Source organism: Nelumbo lutea, chromosome 5 (genome assembly GCF_056320005.1).
Source record: "Nelumbo lutea isolate HS-2025 chromosome 5, American lotus-T2T, whole genome shotgun sequence".
NCBI lineage: Eukaryota > Viridiplantae > Streptophyta > Magnoliopsida > Proteales > Nelumbonaceae > Nelumbo > Nelumbo lutea.
The window spans coordinates 13,920,493-13,939,766 of record NC_142688.1 but is presented as its reverse complement, the minus strand read 5'-3'; the positions used below and the strand labels follow the sequence as shown (position 1 = coordinate 13,939,766).

Genomic DNA, 19,274 nt, shown 5'->3' with positions numbered 1-19,274 from the left:
GGCAACTAGACGTGTAAAACAACCCAGGCATATGTCTTTCATGTATATTATAAAAATATAAATGACATATATCATGTATATAAATTTATTTTATACATTATAAAATATAAATATTTATATCTCAATATATATATTACAAGTGTCATGTTATAACATTTATAAATGAATTATAGGAAAATTCTACTACAACCTATCGCATAAAAAAATTTGTACCGGCCCACAGGCCAGGTTGGTTCGGCACGGGCCCATGGGTCATAGTCCCGGGCGCACAATTTCGTGCCATGCTAACATAGCTCGCTATAATGTGGGCAGCACAACAAAAGCATCGCACAACTCACATTATACTTAGTGGCATCTCCCAAATGGCCAAATCCCACAAGTACTACTTAATAATATTTTGTTTTGAAAAAAAAACAATAAAATGAGTTAAGGAGTAAAGGACGAAGGGTTAGGAGAGGAATAGGGTGGGATGGTTTTTTTATAGAAGAAATAAGCATTGGGTATTAGAGAGTTACAGAGCATTACTTAACATTTTAATGAGACTGTTATGTTTGGGGTGGGGTGGGGTGTGGTGGGGGGGGGGGGGGGGGGGGACCCTTTTAATTGGCTCCGCCGTTGGCTCTAAGGTGAGTGTGAGGATGATTATGTGGAGATGAAATCCGGATTCTTCACAACTAGCTATGTGCCTAGGGGCGAGTGTTCGATTTATTCGGTTAAAAACCGAATCGAATAAATTAATAGTTTAAAAACTGAACTAAAATATAAAAAATAAAACCGAACCAAAATTGAATTATAGAAAATTTGAAATAATCAAAACCAAAATTTTTGATTTGGTTAAAACTGAATTTTAATAATATATACTTTATTATATATATTATATATTAATATATAAATATATACTATGTTAGAGCTAGCAGTGCCAATGATAGTATAATATAGTATATATTTTCAAAAAGCAAGTCAACTGGCTTTGGCTCAGGAACAGGTTAAGTTACCGGAATCAGTTGCTTGGACAGTTTTTGGGCCGAACAGTCTCACCGTCCAGGTCAGCAATGATTAAGAAACAATGCCCCTAATTGTATTTATCATTCATGGGAAGATGTTCCAATACAAGGTGGGATGTGACTATGAGATCGATGTGAGGTGCGCCTTGTAAGGAGCAGATCCCAATTCCTTACAAACCAGCTGGTTGGTACCTTGTGAAACGCCAAGCTGCTAGCTCTAATTTGGCATTGCTTCAGTTGATTTGGTTAACCAAATTTCTAATTCTAGAAACTGAAACCAAAATTTTCGGTTGGGTTTTAACCAAGTAGTGCTCACCCCTAGTAGTGCCAATGATAATGCCCCACATCAGTGTGAATTGCAATAGCTCCCCACATAGCCCATCCCACACATAACTTATTAATTGTGCATTGGAAACATCTTAGCCAATTTGAACTTCACACAAATCATATATGCTAAGTTAGAGATTGAGAGCAAGGTTTTAAAAATCAAACCAGATACAAAATCGTGTTGGTCAACGGTTTATAGGCAAATGGTTCGACCATCCAATTTGAATGGATGACCTGTTATGATTAACAAAATAAAAAAAAATGCTATAAACCGCTGTCTAGGTTGATGGTTTGACCACCTGGGTCAGTGGGTCGTTGATGAAGTCCATAGTTTTTTGGCCCAGGAATGGTCTTAGGGTGAAATGGAATTGGTTGTCTAGTCCATTCCTGAGTCAACCAATGGACCATTTGGTTTGGTTTGGTTTTCAAGACTATGATTGAGAGACTGGTACTATGGCCAATTATTTAACAAAAGTGTTGTGCATGGTTTATTTTGGAAAATAAGAAAATTGGATGATAAATACTTTTGATGATGTTTAATATTTAAGTAGCATTAGACACCACATAAGCTGAACATTAAATGAATGATTTGGTGTTGAAAAAACATTAAAATGTCCATCAACGATTAAGGTGATGTTTGGTATTAGATGTCGTTTTCAAAAAGCAATGCCAAATTAGAGCTAGCAGCTTGGCGTTTCACAAGGTACCAACCAGCTGGTTTGTAAGGAATTGGGATCTACTCCTTACAAAGCGCACCTCACATCGATCTCATAGTCACATTCCACCTTGTATTGGAACATCTCTCCATGAATGATAAATACAATTAAGGGCATTGTTTTTGAATCATTGTTAACCTGGACGGTGGGACTGTTTCGCCCAAAAACTGTCCAAGCAACTGATTCCGGTAACTTAACCTATTCCTGAGCCAAAGCCAGTTGACTTGGTTAGAGAATCGCTGACTTGGGTGGTTGAACCACCAACCCAAACAATGGTTTGCAGATACAACAGAAGAAGAAGAAGAAGAAGAAGAAGAAGAAGAAGATTGCAAAGGTTGGAGACTGGAGAGAAATCAGATCTCAGATCTTTGCATTTCTATTGTCACTACCGTCCGCCATTGCCATTATCATCGCCGGTGAAGGTCGAATCCTCCTCCTCCTCCATCTTCCCTTGTTCCTTCCATTATTTATTTCCTTTGTCTCCTTTGTTTCCTTTTTTTTCCCCTTTTCTCCCATCTATTTCTTTCTTTCCTTCTTTTTTTCTTCTTCTTTATTTCTTTCTCAGCCAACAAAAACATCTCTTTTTTCATAAGAACCTAATTACCTAAAAGTCTAAAAGACTACATTTGCCCTAATAATGTAACCGGTCCCAACCATTTGACCTGGACGGTCGGACCACTGACCGGAAACCGGTGGCTACAACGGTTTCATTTTCGAGTCAATTTGTAAAGCTAGCATCATACTTATTTATGTTGTCAAATTAAGAACTCATTAAAAATTGACTGTGGTCTTATTAAAGTGAAATTGATTTCATCTGAGTTAAAATTGTAGTTGTGACTCCTTTTATCCCGCTTAAATCTTTTCTTTTTAATATTTTAAGGGAAATTCTTATCCAAAAACTTCTGCGAATTGTTTTCAAGTCTCTGTGTTGCAAAATTAAGAATAAGTGGAGACTAACTAGTTTTCTTTAAATAGATGAATTAGATTTGTCTTAAAAAATTTGATTCCTTTAAGATATGATCCTCTCTTTTAAATAAGTGGGACATGCATACTTTCTTTTAAGAAGTAAAATTATTATCTTAATTCAGAATGCTGAAAACTTTGCATTCCTTTTGTTTTGTTTTTATCATTCTCTAAAATGTTGGATTTTATTTTTCAAGATTCTACACTTTGGTTTGTTATTCATGGATATCAAAAAAAATTATTAAAGATTTTTTCTAATATACAAGAAACAGTATGATTTTTTTTTTCTTATTTTCTTTTTGTTTCTTTTTCTGATGTTGCACCCCTTTGGGGCTTACTAATGAATCGATATTCAAGATCATTCCATTCGGAATCTTTTGCTCTAACAAAGTTCGGACTTCTAAATTCTCAAAGAGAATAAATATATTCTTGGTTGAGTTTTTAGTTTAACTTTATGCAGGTGCACTTAGAAGATGGTACAACCCACCATGGTACTTAGAGAACATACCATTGGCTCCTTATGATCCATTAGTATTACGTGAAGCCTTTGAGAAGGCATGTTCCGATCTTTGATGTATTTTCTAATTTCTGTTTTGTTTTTTGGTGCTAAACTCTCTCTCTCTCTCCCCCTACTCCATTAACCATCAGCCCCTAAAAAGAAAAAGGAAAAAAGTTACTTCGCTATGTATATATATATATATATATATAAAATCATTTATCAAACTCAACATGAAGCATGTGTGTGGAGATATTTAATGAGTAAATTGTAATGGCTGCTATTTGCTCTTGAAGTTCTTGAAAGCATGACCTTCCATTCCAATGAAATTACTGCATTTTTACTTAAAATGATGAATGGAAACCTGAAAATGTTAACTTTTTATTTAAATGTTGAGAATACTATCCTAAACCTAGTATTCCCCCCTTTTTTGTTTTGCCATTTTGGTGTTCAATAACAGAAATTTATGTATAAGGGAAGAACAACCTTGAACTACACTAGCTTGTTAATCCACTGTCATGTTGCCAATTCTGTGAGAGTTTGTCCTAGATGTCCCGGTGGAGCTGCCGTCCCTCAATTTTGTTTCATGATATTTAAGAATCTGGATGGGTCTTTATAGTTTCCTAAAGCCCAAGGATTCACATCACTCAAGTTACCTTCTGCCATGGAAACTTTCATATGTGAAGATCTTACTTTGGGGTTTTTTGTGATATGATATTGGGAGTAATAGATCTAAGGGGCATATAGGTTATTTCTCAATTTTTTCTTTTTAACGTTGGGATTAAGAGGATACACAAAACATGATCTTGATGAGGAGGGTTCATGGACTCGATAATATTTAGCTTAGAAAGTCTGATATGGCATAAGCAGATTCTATCATTAATTTTATTGAATCTGCATTGGACCAGGTTTCAATTTAATTGGATTATCCTATAAGAAGTCTGGCTCTTGAGTCAGTCTTGACACGGAAGAATTTAGGGACTTTATAAATGTGTATCCATTGTTTGATTTGCCTATTTCTGGATTAATATTATGTTGGTAAGTCATAGGGAGGATTATGTTGCCTATTTCAGCGATCACTCTTGGATATCTGTGAACAAGCTTATCTTGTGGGTATCTGTAACTCCTGTGTTTAAGCATCAGAATGTATTTCAGATGCTTTATTCTCAGTTTGTGTGGAATTTGTAACCTGTTTTTCTCTCTGGTGAGGTGCACCAGGAAGATGTTGCAATCTTTTTCTTCTATCATCAATAAAATTCTTACCTTTAAAAAAAAAAAAAAATCCAGCGATCACTCTTATGCTTCTTACTACTATTTTTCTCTTAATTCTTGCAGGCTGTAGTTAAGAGACTTATGACAGATGTACCATTTGGTGTACTTCTATCTGGAGGTTGCTTTACGTCACTTGGCAGAAGCAAAAGCTGCCAGACAGTGAGGGATCAAAGTTGCATACCTTCTGCATCGGTCTGAAGGTTATTATATTTCCTGGTGGTTCTTCCATTATATTTCGTTTTTTCTTTAGGAAGTGTTTTGAGAAATCATTTGTTTCTGGTTTGAACCGGTAACAGTATTATAAAGCAAAAAATTCTAAGAGAATTGTCCTCATTTTTATCAAATTTTCTATTGTCTGAACTATGAGGCAAGTTTGCTTAAACATGTAGTAGGGAAAATTTTCATATTATATTGCTCTAATATCTTCACTATACTAGGACTTAGCAGTGGTTTATGATGTTTTAAGGATTCACACTAATATCATTCGATAAGAAACATTGCTAAATGGATGACTGACAAAACTATGAAGGATAAAATTATAAATGAATCGTCTCAGTGGACCATGGTTTTGTGTGCTTAAGCCTTCACAATTGTATCTGCATATTTGCTGATAGGATATATGCTTTATCCTTCTAGTGTCTGCACCTTGTTTGCTTCTAACTTCATTAGGTGGCCAACGAAAAGAGGAAGAGTGTTATGGAGATGTGTGAGGCAGCAGTTAGCTGGTCCATTTGGGAAAGGAAAGGAATGCAAGACCTTTTTAGGTAAGGAAAGGACTAGTGAGGCTGTCAAAGAAACATGGTGAGAGTGATACATTGGGTAAAATCTTTGGAGATGTTTGATGCTTGTTCAAGTAGTGATCTCCTGAATAAGTTCACCACAAGCCCGGCTATATAAAATTAAACTTTGATGGAAGCAGTGCAGGTAATCAAGGCCCCTCTGGTATTGGAGGTGTTTTTAGAGACTGGGAGGGGCAGAATCGTGGGCCTATTTTTGTGACCAATTGGAGTAAGTGATTCTTTAAGGGCAGAGGTGTTAGCTGTCATGGAGGTACTGCAAAAGGCAAATGACATGAATATAAGGAAGCTGATTATAGAAGGTGACTCCAAGCTGGTGTTGGAGTGGCTGCAGAAGGAAGGCCAAGGGTTTTAGATCTTTAATGATGAAAAGAAAAGGTTTAACTGTTTAAGTGGTTGACACAAAATATGGAAGTGAAATTTAATTGCGTAAAAAGAACTGCAAATGGGATTGCTGATGTACTAGTACTAGCAAAGGAAGGGGTTGGAAGGAGTCATTTGTTTTGGGCTCAATTGTAATAGCTAAATTCTGTTATGGAGAGTTAAAAAAGTTTACCTCTCCTATTTTGTACTGTTCTATATTAAATTTAATGAAATTCTGTAATTGATAAAAAATTACTAAAAGAATAGAGAAAGTCATGAAAGGTTTCTTGTGGGACTCAAGGGAGGTGGCACAGAAGTACCACTTGATTAGTTGGGGTGTGGCTTGTAAAAGTGTAAATTAGGGTGGGTTGGGAGTGGGAAAGGAAACTCAAAGGCATTCGACTCTATTATTTTATTTTTGATAAATAAGGCATTTGACTCTATGAGGGGTATTGTCTTGGACATGGTAATAAAGAGCCATACATGGAATGGTGGCTATTGTCTTGGACATGAGTTTCAAATTCCAGAGCCTCTCTATCATTGCTTTGGAAAGACATCTATTCCATTATTCCTACCATTGCAGAGCATAAGGTAGGGTGTTCTCTCTAGCAATAAAACTATGTTCTGGGTTGATATTTGGTGGAGGGATAAATCTCTTAAGGACAGATTCCCATCCTCCAACCAAAAAAAAGGATTCCCATCCCTTATATCACTTATCCAGTTATCCTTGCATAAGGAATATATAGTCTCCTAATGTGCCACTACCTACAGACAGGGGTTGGGTTGGGACTTGTCTGAGAAAAGACCTAAGAGTGTAAACCCCTTTAGCTTTCTCACTTCTTGAATATCTGGAGGGGGTTCATATCTTCAAATCAGAATTGGGTACTAGAATCTGGAGTCTGCACTGCTCTCCACTGGATTTTCTATTTCAAGAAGAGGTAAGGCACTGCATTATGTTTCTTCTCTGTAAAACTTCTGATTACATGTATGGATCAGCCATGAACTATACATCTTCTAGGAGAGCCACTAAAATCCAGGCATGCTATACCAATAAGAAAAACTGTACTTCATATCAGATCTGTGCATGAATTGTATTATGTTCAAAAAACAGATGATAAGGGGCTTTTCTTAGCAGATCCTTTGTTGACAACCATGAGAGTAAATAGGGTATAGTTCGAAGCACCACATCATCTGTAGCACTGTTCTTGTTCTCAAAGACTCTCAAGTTTCCTTTGCTGATCATGCTTTGTGCTTCATAAAATCTTCCCCCTCTGATTCAATGGTTCAACCCCACCAGCTTCCAAGACCTTAGGAGATATACATACTTTTTGGCTGACACCTACTAACCTGGAGCAGTTTGCAGAAATGACTTTAAAAGAGTCCAGAAACCTTTAGTGCACAATCAAATACTCTGCCGACTCTTCATACATGCCACAAATCACACCATTTGATGAATCAAGCACTATTCCCCTCTTTAAGACATTTACCAACCGCATCAGACTACACTAAAAATCCCACTTTGGTTGGGATACGTGGCAGCCATGTTTTCTTCCAAGGAAAATCATGGACCTTTTCTTTTTCTTCTTGGGTATTACTCATGACACCCCCTCCATGCCTTTCCTTGTAAATGCTACATGGAAAGGATTGTTATCACTCAACATTAGAGCTTTCTTTTGGAAGGCGTATCATGCCAAAATCAACTCTTGCTAGATTTTATAGAAAAGGAGACCGAGTTGGTCTTTATTGCCCCATATGTGTCTCCTTTGTAGAGCACGATGTGAAGCTACATTTTACCTTCTAATATCCTATCTTTATGTGTCCAATATCTGGGAATTCTTATCTACTGTGTTTGGTTACAGGTGGACACAACCAAGGGATATTGACAGCTTCTTTAGCATATCCTTTTTCTTCCCACTGAAGAGAAGGGGTGAAATAATGTGGCGTACTAGGACAGCAATATTAAGGATGACGTATCGGAAGAAAGAAACAATAGAATATTTAAAGAAAGGGAGAGAGACAAGCTGCAATCATTAAGAACGTCGTCATCAAGGTGACTCATTGGGTAAAATCACTGAAAGAATTTACCAACTTCCTTACATCAATATTGTAGGAATTGGCAGGCAGTGGCACGCTTCTCCACTTTAAGGAACCTTACAAATTTACTTTGTCCCCTTCCATCCCCTAATTCTATCAAAATAAATTTTGATGGGTGTAGTTTAGGGAGCCTAGGTGCTTTAGGAATTAGGGTAGTCTTTATAGATGTGAAAGGCGATATATTAGCTCTGTTTTCAGGCCGTATTGGGCATGGTGACTCAACTTGGTCTGAACTACTTGCTGAAAGTTTATCAGGCATTGAATTAGGTGATCTAAGAACCTGATGTACTGAGGGATGCTAATAATGACTCCACCTCTCTTCCATTATATCAATATCTGGGGCTTTCCCTTGGTGCAATTATCATTTGATAGCTCTTAGAAACTGATGGTTGGAGAGCCTAAATCAAAATAAATTTTGATGGATGTAGCTTAGGGAGCCTAGGTGCTTTAGGAATCAGGGTAGTCTTTAGAGAGAGATTCAAAAAGGCAATATATATTAGCACTGTTTTCAGGTCCTATTGGTCTTGGTGACTCAACTCGGGCTGAACCATTGGCTGAAAGTGTCAGTTATTGAATAGGTGAACTAAGAACCTGATGGAGCGAAAGATGTTAATAATAGTCCATCTTTCTTCCTCCCTTTCAATATTTGGGGCTTTCACTTGGAGACCCCGGATCAGTGATGAAGCTTGTCTATTGCAGAACCCCATGCCCAACTATATTATTAATTTTAATACAATCCACATTTATTGATAAAAAAAAAAAAAAGGAATAACCTTGCCATCATTATCTCTAAATGATGGTCCAAGCCTGCCTAATAAACAGCCATCAAATTTTAACTTGATTGGAGATCTGAGGATGGAAAAGATTTCATGGTATGGGGGCCAAGGAAATGATGTTTTTTCTATGCAAGGAATGATGGTACTGCACTTTCCGATGATTGAGTCTACCCTAATAATCATTAAGAATTCTAGACATCCCTGATTAACAACCCTAATGTACTGCTTTAATTTTAATCAGCTTGACCACTACCTGTTGGAGTCTCTCCTTGTTCCGAATTTTTGTAGCTTACCTTTTTTCAAAATTCCATGTGGAGAATGCATCACTTTAAAGTTTAAACCTTGCACTTAGCGCTGAAGCCTGAAGGTTATAATACCAACCTCTAACTGTTCCCATCAACCCCCCCCCCCAGAACGTCCTCTAGATCCTGATGAATCAGGAAATGAATACTGGAAATATTTGGGAACTGTTTCCATATTTGAGGTACAAAACTACAGTGGATAAGATGATTCATTGTCTTCATTTCAGCCAGGCACAAGGCAAATAAGATAAAAAATTCATGTCACAGAACAGTTTAGTGAAAGAAACGGGAAGAAATACCTTGAGCTTTTAAGGCCCATATAACTTTTATTGTTGTTGTTACTAAGCTTGCTTCTTTTTTTTTTTTATTTCATTTTTATTTTCTTTATTTTTAGTGTTTGTTTTGTTGCAAATTGCTGAAATTCCATTTAGCTTTGGTAAACACATTATTGTTGTTGTTATTGTCAAGCTATTGCTACTCGTTCTGTTATTGAATTTCCTACATAAAATGATCGTTTTGACAGAATGCTGCGAGATCAACTTTCCTTGGAGGCCCTAGTGTGGCATGCAGTACTGCCAAAGCGGCGGAATGGGATGCTACATGGTCTAAAAAGCCTGATCCCTCTGGACGAGCTGCTCTTGGTGTTCATGCAGCTGCTTATGACGAAAAAGTTGCTTCACTTCCAGCAGTGAACATTTCCAGCTCACCGAATGATCTACCTCAGAAGAAACTGCAGGAAGGCATTGTAGAGGCAACTGCAACTGCTGTTTAATATCAGGATTCTATGTATTTTCATATTAAGCTTGCCTGGTGGTTTGTTTGCTGATGGGAAAGGTATTTATTTCACTGTGGTTAGGGTTCTTTGTTGACTGTAATTTTGGCTTTACCATCTTCAGGAACGCCAAATTTGTACATTTTCTATTAGGATAGATGCAAAGAAAAACTCTTTTCAACCTCTATTAGCTAAACATGGTAAAAAATACATGAGAACGGCCACTCATTAGAGGTGCAAGCGAAAATGTTTCCAATGCTGGTTTTTGTGAGCCGAAATACCAATCTTTTGCTGCTCAGCCACAGCCAGTGCAGAGTGGTATCACTATAGCCTAAGTAATTTTTTACTGCTGCCCTACGAAAAAACTAACGCCGGCAATTAAAAATTTAAAATCAGGCTTTGTCCTTTTGCCTCGTGAGTCGTGTCTAAGATTTGGCTAAAGCTCGTAGGTAATACCGTAATAGCATATGCATGCAGTAGCAATATGGACTGCTACAGTTACAGATAGCTTTCATTGTGAAGCCCTCCCAAACGGGTTCTTAATTTGTATATGTGTATAGATTTTGCTTGGTAATAGAGATGGCAAATTGACCCGCCCCACTCAGGATGGGTTGGGTTCAGGGCGAAGCCTAAAACTCAGATGACAACAGATGGGATGGGGTGGTATTTTTCCAAAGAAAAAAAAAGGACTTTCAAGTAGGAATGATTGGAGCAGGGCAAATTTGGGAATTCCATTATTTGTGCGAATGAGGATGGGATTGGGATTTTTAGCTTTGTTGGGATATGAGGCAAGAATGGGATATGCAACCCACCCTACCCCGTTGCCATTCTTAATAGTTCTACATACACTAGAGTTGGTGCCAATTGTGGAGGTGATACTTTGGGGTCTTCCGCATGTATCCAGCTTAGATTTATTAGTATGGATGTATTTAGTTGCTACTGCAAATAAAAATCTAATAATTTATTTTCCGATTCAGATATGCATGATATCCATTGGGAAATGAACTTTTCTTAATTTTTATATTGTTGGATGGAACTTAGGCAAAAGAACCTCGATGACTAAGGGGGTTTTGCGAATGGAGTCTAGCTGCACTTGAATATGGATGGCTAGAGGTACATGTTTGGTGGGCCGGGCTGGGTTTAAGGTCAACCTAATCCCAACCCTAAATTGGGCATGAGGCCTGAGCCCGAGGTTAAGCCTGATCTTTCTGAGGCTTGGATTGGTCAATTGGGTCAAGTGTACTTGTAAGGCTTACTATGCTAAGAAGTTCATATACATATGTATGTGTGAATATGTGCATTTAGACCAGGCTGGGTTTGGGTCAGGTTCAGGTTACCTAGGGGCTAAGCCCCAACTTAGTCCAAAAAATAGAAAAGCCCAAAATCCATGTTTTTGGGCTTAGACCCTACCTGAAGACAAAAAATCCAAACCCAGCCTGTGTAAAAATGTAGGCTGAAATGGCCTGGGCTTGGATAGAGCCCACCTAACTTTGCACCCCTACTTGTGGCTGTGCTAAGGGTTGTTAGCCAATAACAATGTCCCTTATCATCCATCAAATGTATATATGCCCCACAAGGCCACCACCTCTAATCTCTCACTTTGCATGCATGATTGACGTGCGACGTTGTTATTGGTTGAATAGCTCCTATTGTAGCCATTAAGTGCAATTACTTTGGGGAAATCAGCTGCTCAATAACGCTGGGCTAAAATCATGAAATCATGGCCTTTGATGCATTGCTGTGGCCCCACCTTACAAGGTGGACGACTAATATATTGAGGGCCATGATTCACGGTTCTCCAATGGGAGTGACTGATTTGGGTTAGTTTATATGCATTATTTTTGTTTCAAAAACAAAATCATGCATATCCCCACTTGTTGTGGATACAAACCAAGTTATTTATGAATTATTTGTGCTTAATTTGTGAAAAGCTCGATTTGGCTTGGTATAAATTGAATTTTGAACCGAATTTGAGAACAATATATAGACTCATTTACTAATTGAGCTGATCTCAAGCCGAATGAAACTTGACTCATGAGGCTCGTGTATCTAATCAAGCTTATATAATATATAATAACAATTTTTTATTATATATATATAACAAGGAATAATTTTTTAATTTTTTATTGTTTATATGAAGTTTCGTTCACTATCGAGCTTGAGCCAAGTGAAGCTCAAATATGTGAGCTTTTGAATCGAGCCGGATTTGAGCTCATGTATTATTTGGCTTGGTTTGAATTGAATCCACCCCTAATCCCCACCAGCGCACATATTATGAGAATCTTGAGATTTACATCAAGAGGACAGATGTTCCCTTTTAACAGACAATAACTCAAAAGGAAGATTGGAAGAATATCATTTGCCTAGTACTATTGATAGTTCATTTTCAGGAAACCATTTGTTTATGACCCTTTTTTCTTTTTTGTCATGGGTGTCTTATGAAATGTGTATTGGAATCAAAGACCTCACCACCATTTAAGTATCCGTGCTTCAAAGCTCAATGAAATTTCATGTGAGAGAGTGTGCTGGAAAATAAAAATTTCATAGTCATGATCTCATTTTCATTATTAACAGCAGATTGTAGCTTGTGAAGGGATTTTATTTTTGCTTATCCTTTTCATTTTCCATGTAGAAGAGTTTCAGTGTCTGTACTGTAGGTCACGGACACAGTTAATCCACATCGAGAAAGCGACACATAGCCGATTCAGGTTTGGTTACGGTTCGGTCTTCAAACATTGAATGTAACTGTAGAAATTATTAACTCCTTTTGTGGGTGGAACCAAATATCCATACAGTATGCCCGGTATTTATAAATCAATAGAATAAATAATCTACTAAATCCACATTTATATCAAAAAGTTGATTTTTAATTTAAAGAAATTTTAAAATATTAATAATAGAATAATTATTTTAATACTTAATTTTTATAAATTATTAATTAATATTTTAATTTGCATTAAATAACCATGCATTTATTCTTTACAAAAAAATATTATTTTTTAAAATACTTAAAAATGTAATATAAATTGAACCTATCAAATCCACTAATCTATATTTATATTAAAATTATTTTTTATTTTAGAAATTTATAAAAATAAAAGTATTAATAATAAATAATTATTATAGTAATAAAAATTTGTTAATTTTCATATAATATATATCTTTGAAATTTAAATAGATTTGATATATTTTAAGTTAGGATTATATATTTTTATAAATTATTAGTTAATTTTGATTTACATTTTATAATAACATATTTATTGTTTATAAAAATGAAAATATTGTTTACCAAAATTTTGAGAATTAATTTTTAGTTAACATTTTTGTTAATGTTAAAAATTATAAGTAGTAAAATAGAAAAATATGATATAATAATTGAAATATAATAGTTGTGTATGTTTTGTGCCTTGGACTTTAATATAAAATAAGATAATGATGGCTTTGTGCATTTATTAATTTGTAAAAATCTATATAATATGTTTTTTGGAATCTTGATTAATGCATATCAATAAAATTGTATGGTATCTACACATTCTGCTATATTAATTGTAATATATTTCTTCATATATACCGTCAAAATATACAATTCTTATATATTTATACATTATTTGTAGCTATTTTGACATTAAACCTATTGTTAATAATATATTTATGGAATTAATATTCATTTTCCTAGCGTATCCAAGTGTTTTTTTATGTTTTTCGTTCGTATCCATGCATTTCCAAAGCGTATCCGTATCCGTATTCATATTTGTATCCGATATGATATCCGATACCGATACTTTAATCCTTGCTGTAACGTAGTTTTGCAACGGTCCTATTTACCCTTATTATTGCTTTAATGATAGTACTTTTTTTCTTTTTTAATGGATAAGGTTGGCAGCACTTGAGTTATAACCTGGAGAAAGATGTGGAACCTGGTGGTCAAAGCTATGATTTGGAACTAATAAAACATTTGCAAATTATAGAATTTTCTCTACTATGTACATAGTATAGGGGCCAATTACATAACAAAGGAATGTTAGTGCAATTGATCAAATATGTATAGAAGGAGACTGAGTTTCCTACACTTGGTTATGTGTGTGTTGTGGTGCACTCTCAATTATATTGAAATACGTCAGACTTTGCATGGTATCCTAGGTCACATGTGTGAGTCATTTAACGGGACTATTTGCATTTTTTTAATATCTCAAAATTTTCAAACTAAAAATTTAAAAGAAAAAATAAAAATAGATATTTTGACCGCCCAACTCGACAGATGGTAAAAAATATAGAGAAAACTGTTCAGACCTTAGCCCTTCCATGGATCAGATGCCATTAACGAACGATTGCAGGGGAAAAAAATTATGGTGTTGAATTGATCATACTGAAGTGCTAGCAAAGCTCCTCCATGGTAAACTTGCTTTCTCTAAGTCAATGTTCAGTGTTTCTTATTTTGCAAATGAGAACTGAAGCAACAAACCGACAAATATTGTTGTTCTGATGACTTTATAGTGTATACTCTATCCAATTGATTGAGGTAAAGAAAAGATTCAGAAATCTTCAAGTTGAGATAAGTTCAAAAGCAAAATTAGTAGACGTTAATTACTCTGTAACATGCTTCCTAATTTGTGAACTCTCCATTGTCTTTCTGTTCATGAGAAAATAAAGTTGACATTTTATAAATTTGACTTAAAAAGGAGTCATTACCGAATCCGGTTCATAATGGGTTGCAAGTGTTTTGAAACAAGCAGAGTACTCAAGTGAATAAGAAATGATGGGCACCTGAAACAATTTCTTGCAAGTGACTTCCACCCTTATTTGGTCTGCAATCATTTATTAGTGCATCGACACCGGGTTAGAGCTGGTTTGATTTGCAAAAGTTTTCTTTGTTTTCGTTTTTCAATACTCATCGGTCAAGATTTCATATGCTTCACTAATCCCTTGATAATTTTCTATAGCAATGTCTTCATCTGTGGAGATCGGCATTCATGGAGTGATAGATTTGTGCCCATTGACAATAAACTTTTCTATTTTCTTCATCCCATGTTTCATGAGATATGTAGAGTAGAGTGTATATCTCTCTATTTGGAGTTCTGATTTTTCCTTCATTCTCTGCTAAACGAAGAAAAAGAGATTAGGGTTTTTATAGACAATATTAAAGTTTGTTATGGAATAGTCTTGCGGTTGCGGAAAGTTTTCACCCTTTCTTTTATTTTCTAAGTATTATTAGGGGGTGTTCTTTTTTCGGATTTTGAGAGGGGGGAAAGTTGGTCAATGAGATTTTGGTTTTCATTGACCAAGAATTCCATGTTCTTTTTTTTTTTTCAGATTTATGTGGGGAGTAGGAAAAGTTTATTTTCCTGGGCATCACTTACTCGGGTAAGTGATACCCATCTCCTAGGTGGATAAATAACTTTCCCACCTAGGGGGAAAGTTGCCAACACTTAAATGAGACAAAAATGCCCCTTTTAATTATGGATTTTTATGGCTAAAATAGTCATTGTCTTATTTACATGAAAAATAAAAGAACATGGATAAATACACTTACCCAAATAAATGTTTCCTAGGAAAAATTTACCCAAATAGCTACATTTATCCAGATAAATAACTTACAGGGCCTTAAAAAAACCTAATAGAGACAAATTGGCCGTTTAAATGACTCGCATATTTGAGTTGGAGTGCTATCCAAATTCTAACGTGTCCCAATTTGACTGGGAGTGCACCCTTGCACACACAAAACGCACACTATTTTTTCTGCAATTCTGGCATCTAAGAAACCATTTACATTATTGTTTTTAAAATCAAATCGGACCGAACGGTCGGACTGGAAAAACTGGGAACAGGTCACCTGATCGGTTCCATTTTTTCTCAAAGCCGTTGATTTTGATCAGCAAACCGCTGAACCAGCTGATTAATTATTTGAATGGTTTTAATCATTTTTCAATCTTTTTAATTTTTTTTGTCCGAATGGTCAGACTGTTCAAACCGGTAATCAGATCCCTGACCGGTTCGATCATCGGGTCAGTTTTAAAAACCATGATTTACATGTTAGTAGAGCCATGATTAGTGAAACGTTTTCTTTCCCTTTGTTTTCTATCTGGTTTCATTCTATGAAATCCATGGCGTCCGGTGATCGTAATGCAATCGATATTCTCTCTGACCCAAAATCACCATACTTCATTCATCCCTCTGATCATCCAGGCACTGTCCTAATTTCTCTTGTCCTCAACGAAGAAAACTACACGACTTGGAGAAGGGCGGTGAGTAATGCTTTGCTCACAAAGAACAAGCTCGGATTTGTTGATGGATCCATCAAGAAGCGACATAAATTGACGGATGAGTTTCTTGCATGGATGAAATGCAATTCTTTAATAATAGCCTGGCTGCTTAATTCCCTTGCTCAAGACCTCCATGAAAGCATCGCTTATGTGGAGTGTGCGGCTGAGATCTGGGAGGACCTTGAAGAAAGGCTCTCACAAGGAAGCACACCACAGATTTTTCATCTTCGTCGAGAATTGGCGTTGATCAGACAAGAAAACCAGACATTATCGACTTATTTCACCAAGCTCAAGTCCCTGTGGAATGAACTCTCTGTGTATGTTCACATTCCTGTCTGCACTTGTGGAGCGCCAAAGAATTCGTTGCCGAGAAAGAAAAAGAAAAGGTGTACCAATTTCTTCTAGGATTGAATGATTGCTACTATACAATCCATTCAAAAATCTTATGTTTGGATCCGCTATCAGGAGCAAGTCGAGTTTATGCACTAGTAGTGCAAGAAGAACAACATCAGATGTTCGTGAACCAGCAATCTCCTTCTCAAATTGAAGCATCAACTTTCCATGTTGGTGGTGTTTAGACTAGGGGTGTTAATGGTATTCAAAAATTCAATTTCAAATTCGAGATCCGACATAATCGAATTGAATTCGAATAATTTGAACATCCAATCGATCAAATTCGGATATGACATGATTCGATTCAATAAATATTTGAATTCGACCAATTATTTAGTTCTTATATATAATATATAATTTTTTTTATATAATAATTAAATTATATAAATAATTTATATACTTTATATAAATAAAATATTTTTTGTATATTTATTAATTACCTAAAATAATTAATTAGTCGAATTTGAACCGAATAGAATATTTGAATATTTAATCAGATTCGAATTCAAATTCAAATATTAATTTTTGATATCCGTCGCATATAGAATCGAATTCGGATATCAAAAATTTTAATTGGATTGGAATTCGTATATTGTCTGATCCGGTTTGAATTCAATCTGTTTACACCTAGTTTAGACCTCACATAATTCAGTGAAGCCAAAATTGCAATGTGACCATTGCAAAAACAGTCATTCGAAAGAGAGGTGTTATGAATTGATCGGTTATCCAGTGGACTGGGAGACATGCCACAAGAAGAAACAAGGTACACAACCACCCTCTTCGGTTCAGAACACCTCAACTGAAGGATCAACCTCTAGCTCATCATCTTCCCTAAGTCTCACATCGGAACAATATCAACAGGTTATGAACTTATTGAATGAGAAGAAGTGTTCTAACTTTGCAAAATTTCCCAGTAAGACTACTAATTCACCTCCTAATATTTGATAATGGAAACACATGAATTCTTGATAGTGGTGCGTTCGACCACGTGGCCTTCATTAAACCTCTAAACTGCAAGCCATGTGATGCCAAACCTGCGAGACTTCCAAACGCACTGCAAAAAAATTGGGATTTAGTGACGGATGTACAATGATGTCCGTCATTATAAATAATTTATACTGATGGATTTAAAGTTCCTTTACTAGAAATGTAATATTTAGTGATGGCAAAGTGACGGAGTGATTGTCTGTCACTAAAAAATGTCTATAGCAACTGATAATTGAAGTTCGGTCACTAAAATGTAATTTATAGTGATGGACATGTTCTTGTCCGTCAAAATCTTGATATATAGTGACGGATAGTTATCATCCGTCACTAATTGTTGAATTGTAGCGACATACAATTGAATAATCATCACTAAATGTTGAATTATAGTGACAGATTATTAAATTATTTTCACTAAATGGTTAGCTATAATAATGGACAATTAAGTGTCTGTTACAAAATCACAAAAGTTGATTTATAGTGACGAATAGTTTAATATTGGTCACCAAAAAAAATATTTACAATGACAAAATAATTGAGTAATTGTTACAAAATGTTGATTGAATGTTTTTTCATAATTTAAATCAAAATATATTTTTAGTAACATTTTCTTACAATGTCACTAAAGATCTCTCTCTCTCTCTCTCTATATATATATATATATGTATGTATGCATTGTATGTATGTATATGTATCATCTATGCATGCTTGTATGTATGCATTGTATTGCAAACTATCTTGAAGGCCTCAGATTCGAATCAGATTCAGATCTAATCCAATTCTAATTTAATTGTTTAAAATGTAGAAAAAATGTTAATTACTTTTCAACTTTTATATATAATAAATTAATGTAAATAACTTATTGAATATAGTATACATATATTAATTCATATATAAAATAATATAATTTTTTTAATTTTAAATATAATTATATAAAATTTATATATTAAAATCGATGAAAATTATAATATAATTGGATCAAATGGAGTCAAATTTGAATCCCATCTGATTACGTAAATACATCAACCGAATCCAAGATAATTGTATCAAATGTCGGATCGAGCCTTGGATTTTCAGTATTATTGACATGCCTAGTTTTTGTAGACCATTAGTAGCCTTTGGTGTTGCCCAGCTCCATTCTCCCATACATTAGGCTTGATAATATATGTCTAGGCTTAGCATTAATATATGTACAAAAATTATAAAATTGTCCTCGAACTGGTTGGTTGGACCAATAAAATGGTGACTCAGCCATAATTCTAGTTTAGGTCAACCTTTAATTCATCATTAGTTTAAAAACTATTGACTTGGACAAAACCCTTTTGACTTAAGTGGTTGAACCACTGATCCACTTAAGGGTTTGCTTAGCTTAAATTGGGCTGAAATGATCATTCTTACTCTTATGTTTGTATCATGACCTTTCAACTAGTGCCCTCATATTTAAGGGTGTCAATGGTCCGGTTTTAGATTGGACCCCATCCACTCCAAAATAAATTTGGACGGACCAACAAGACATAATGGATTGGACCAATCCGGTCCAAAATATTTATTAGATTGGATTGGACCTGGTTCATTCGTAACAAATTTCTATTAGTTTTGGTTGGATTAAGCCAATATTTGGTTCATTGATTTTAGATAAAAATACATGTGTCAATGGGCCGGGTTTGGGTTGAAACCAATCTAAGTCAAAATGAATTTGAACAGATTGGATGGTCTAGACATTGAATTGGACCAGTCCAAATTTGTCCAAAATGA

At 35.3% G+C, this 19,274-nt stretch overlaps 1 protein-coding gene across 1 annotated transcript; it reads left to right on the top strand.

Annotated features, from left to right (window-relative positions):
- Positions 1 to 15,983: 15,983 nt before the first annotated feature.
- On the top strand, positions 15,984 to 16,547 carry LOC148850481 (uncharacterized). The gene has a single exon (XM_088944217.1). It carries the CDS (start codon positions 15,984 to 15,986, stop codon positions 16,545 to 16,547), a length of 564 nt encoding a protein of 187 aa, XP_088800343.1.
- The last annotated feature ends 2,727 nt before the right edge of the window (positions 16,548 to 19,274 follow it).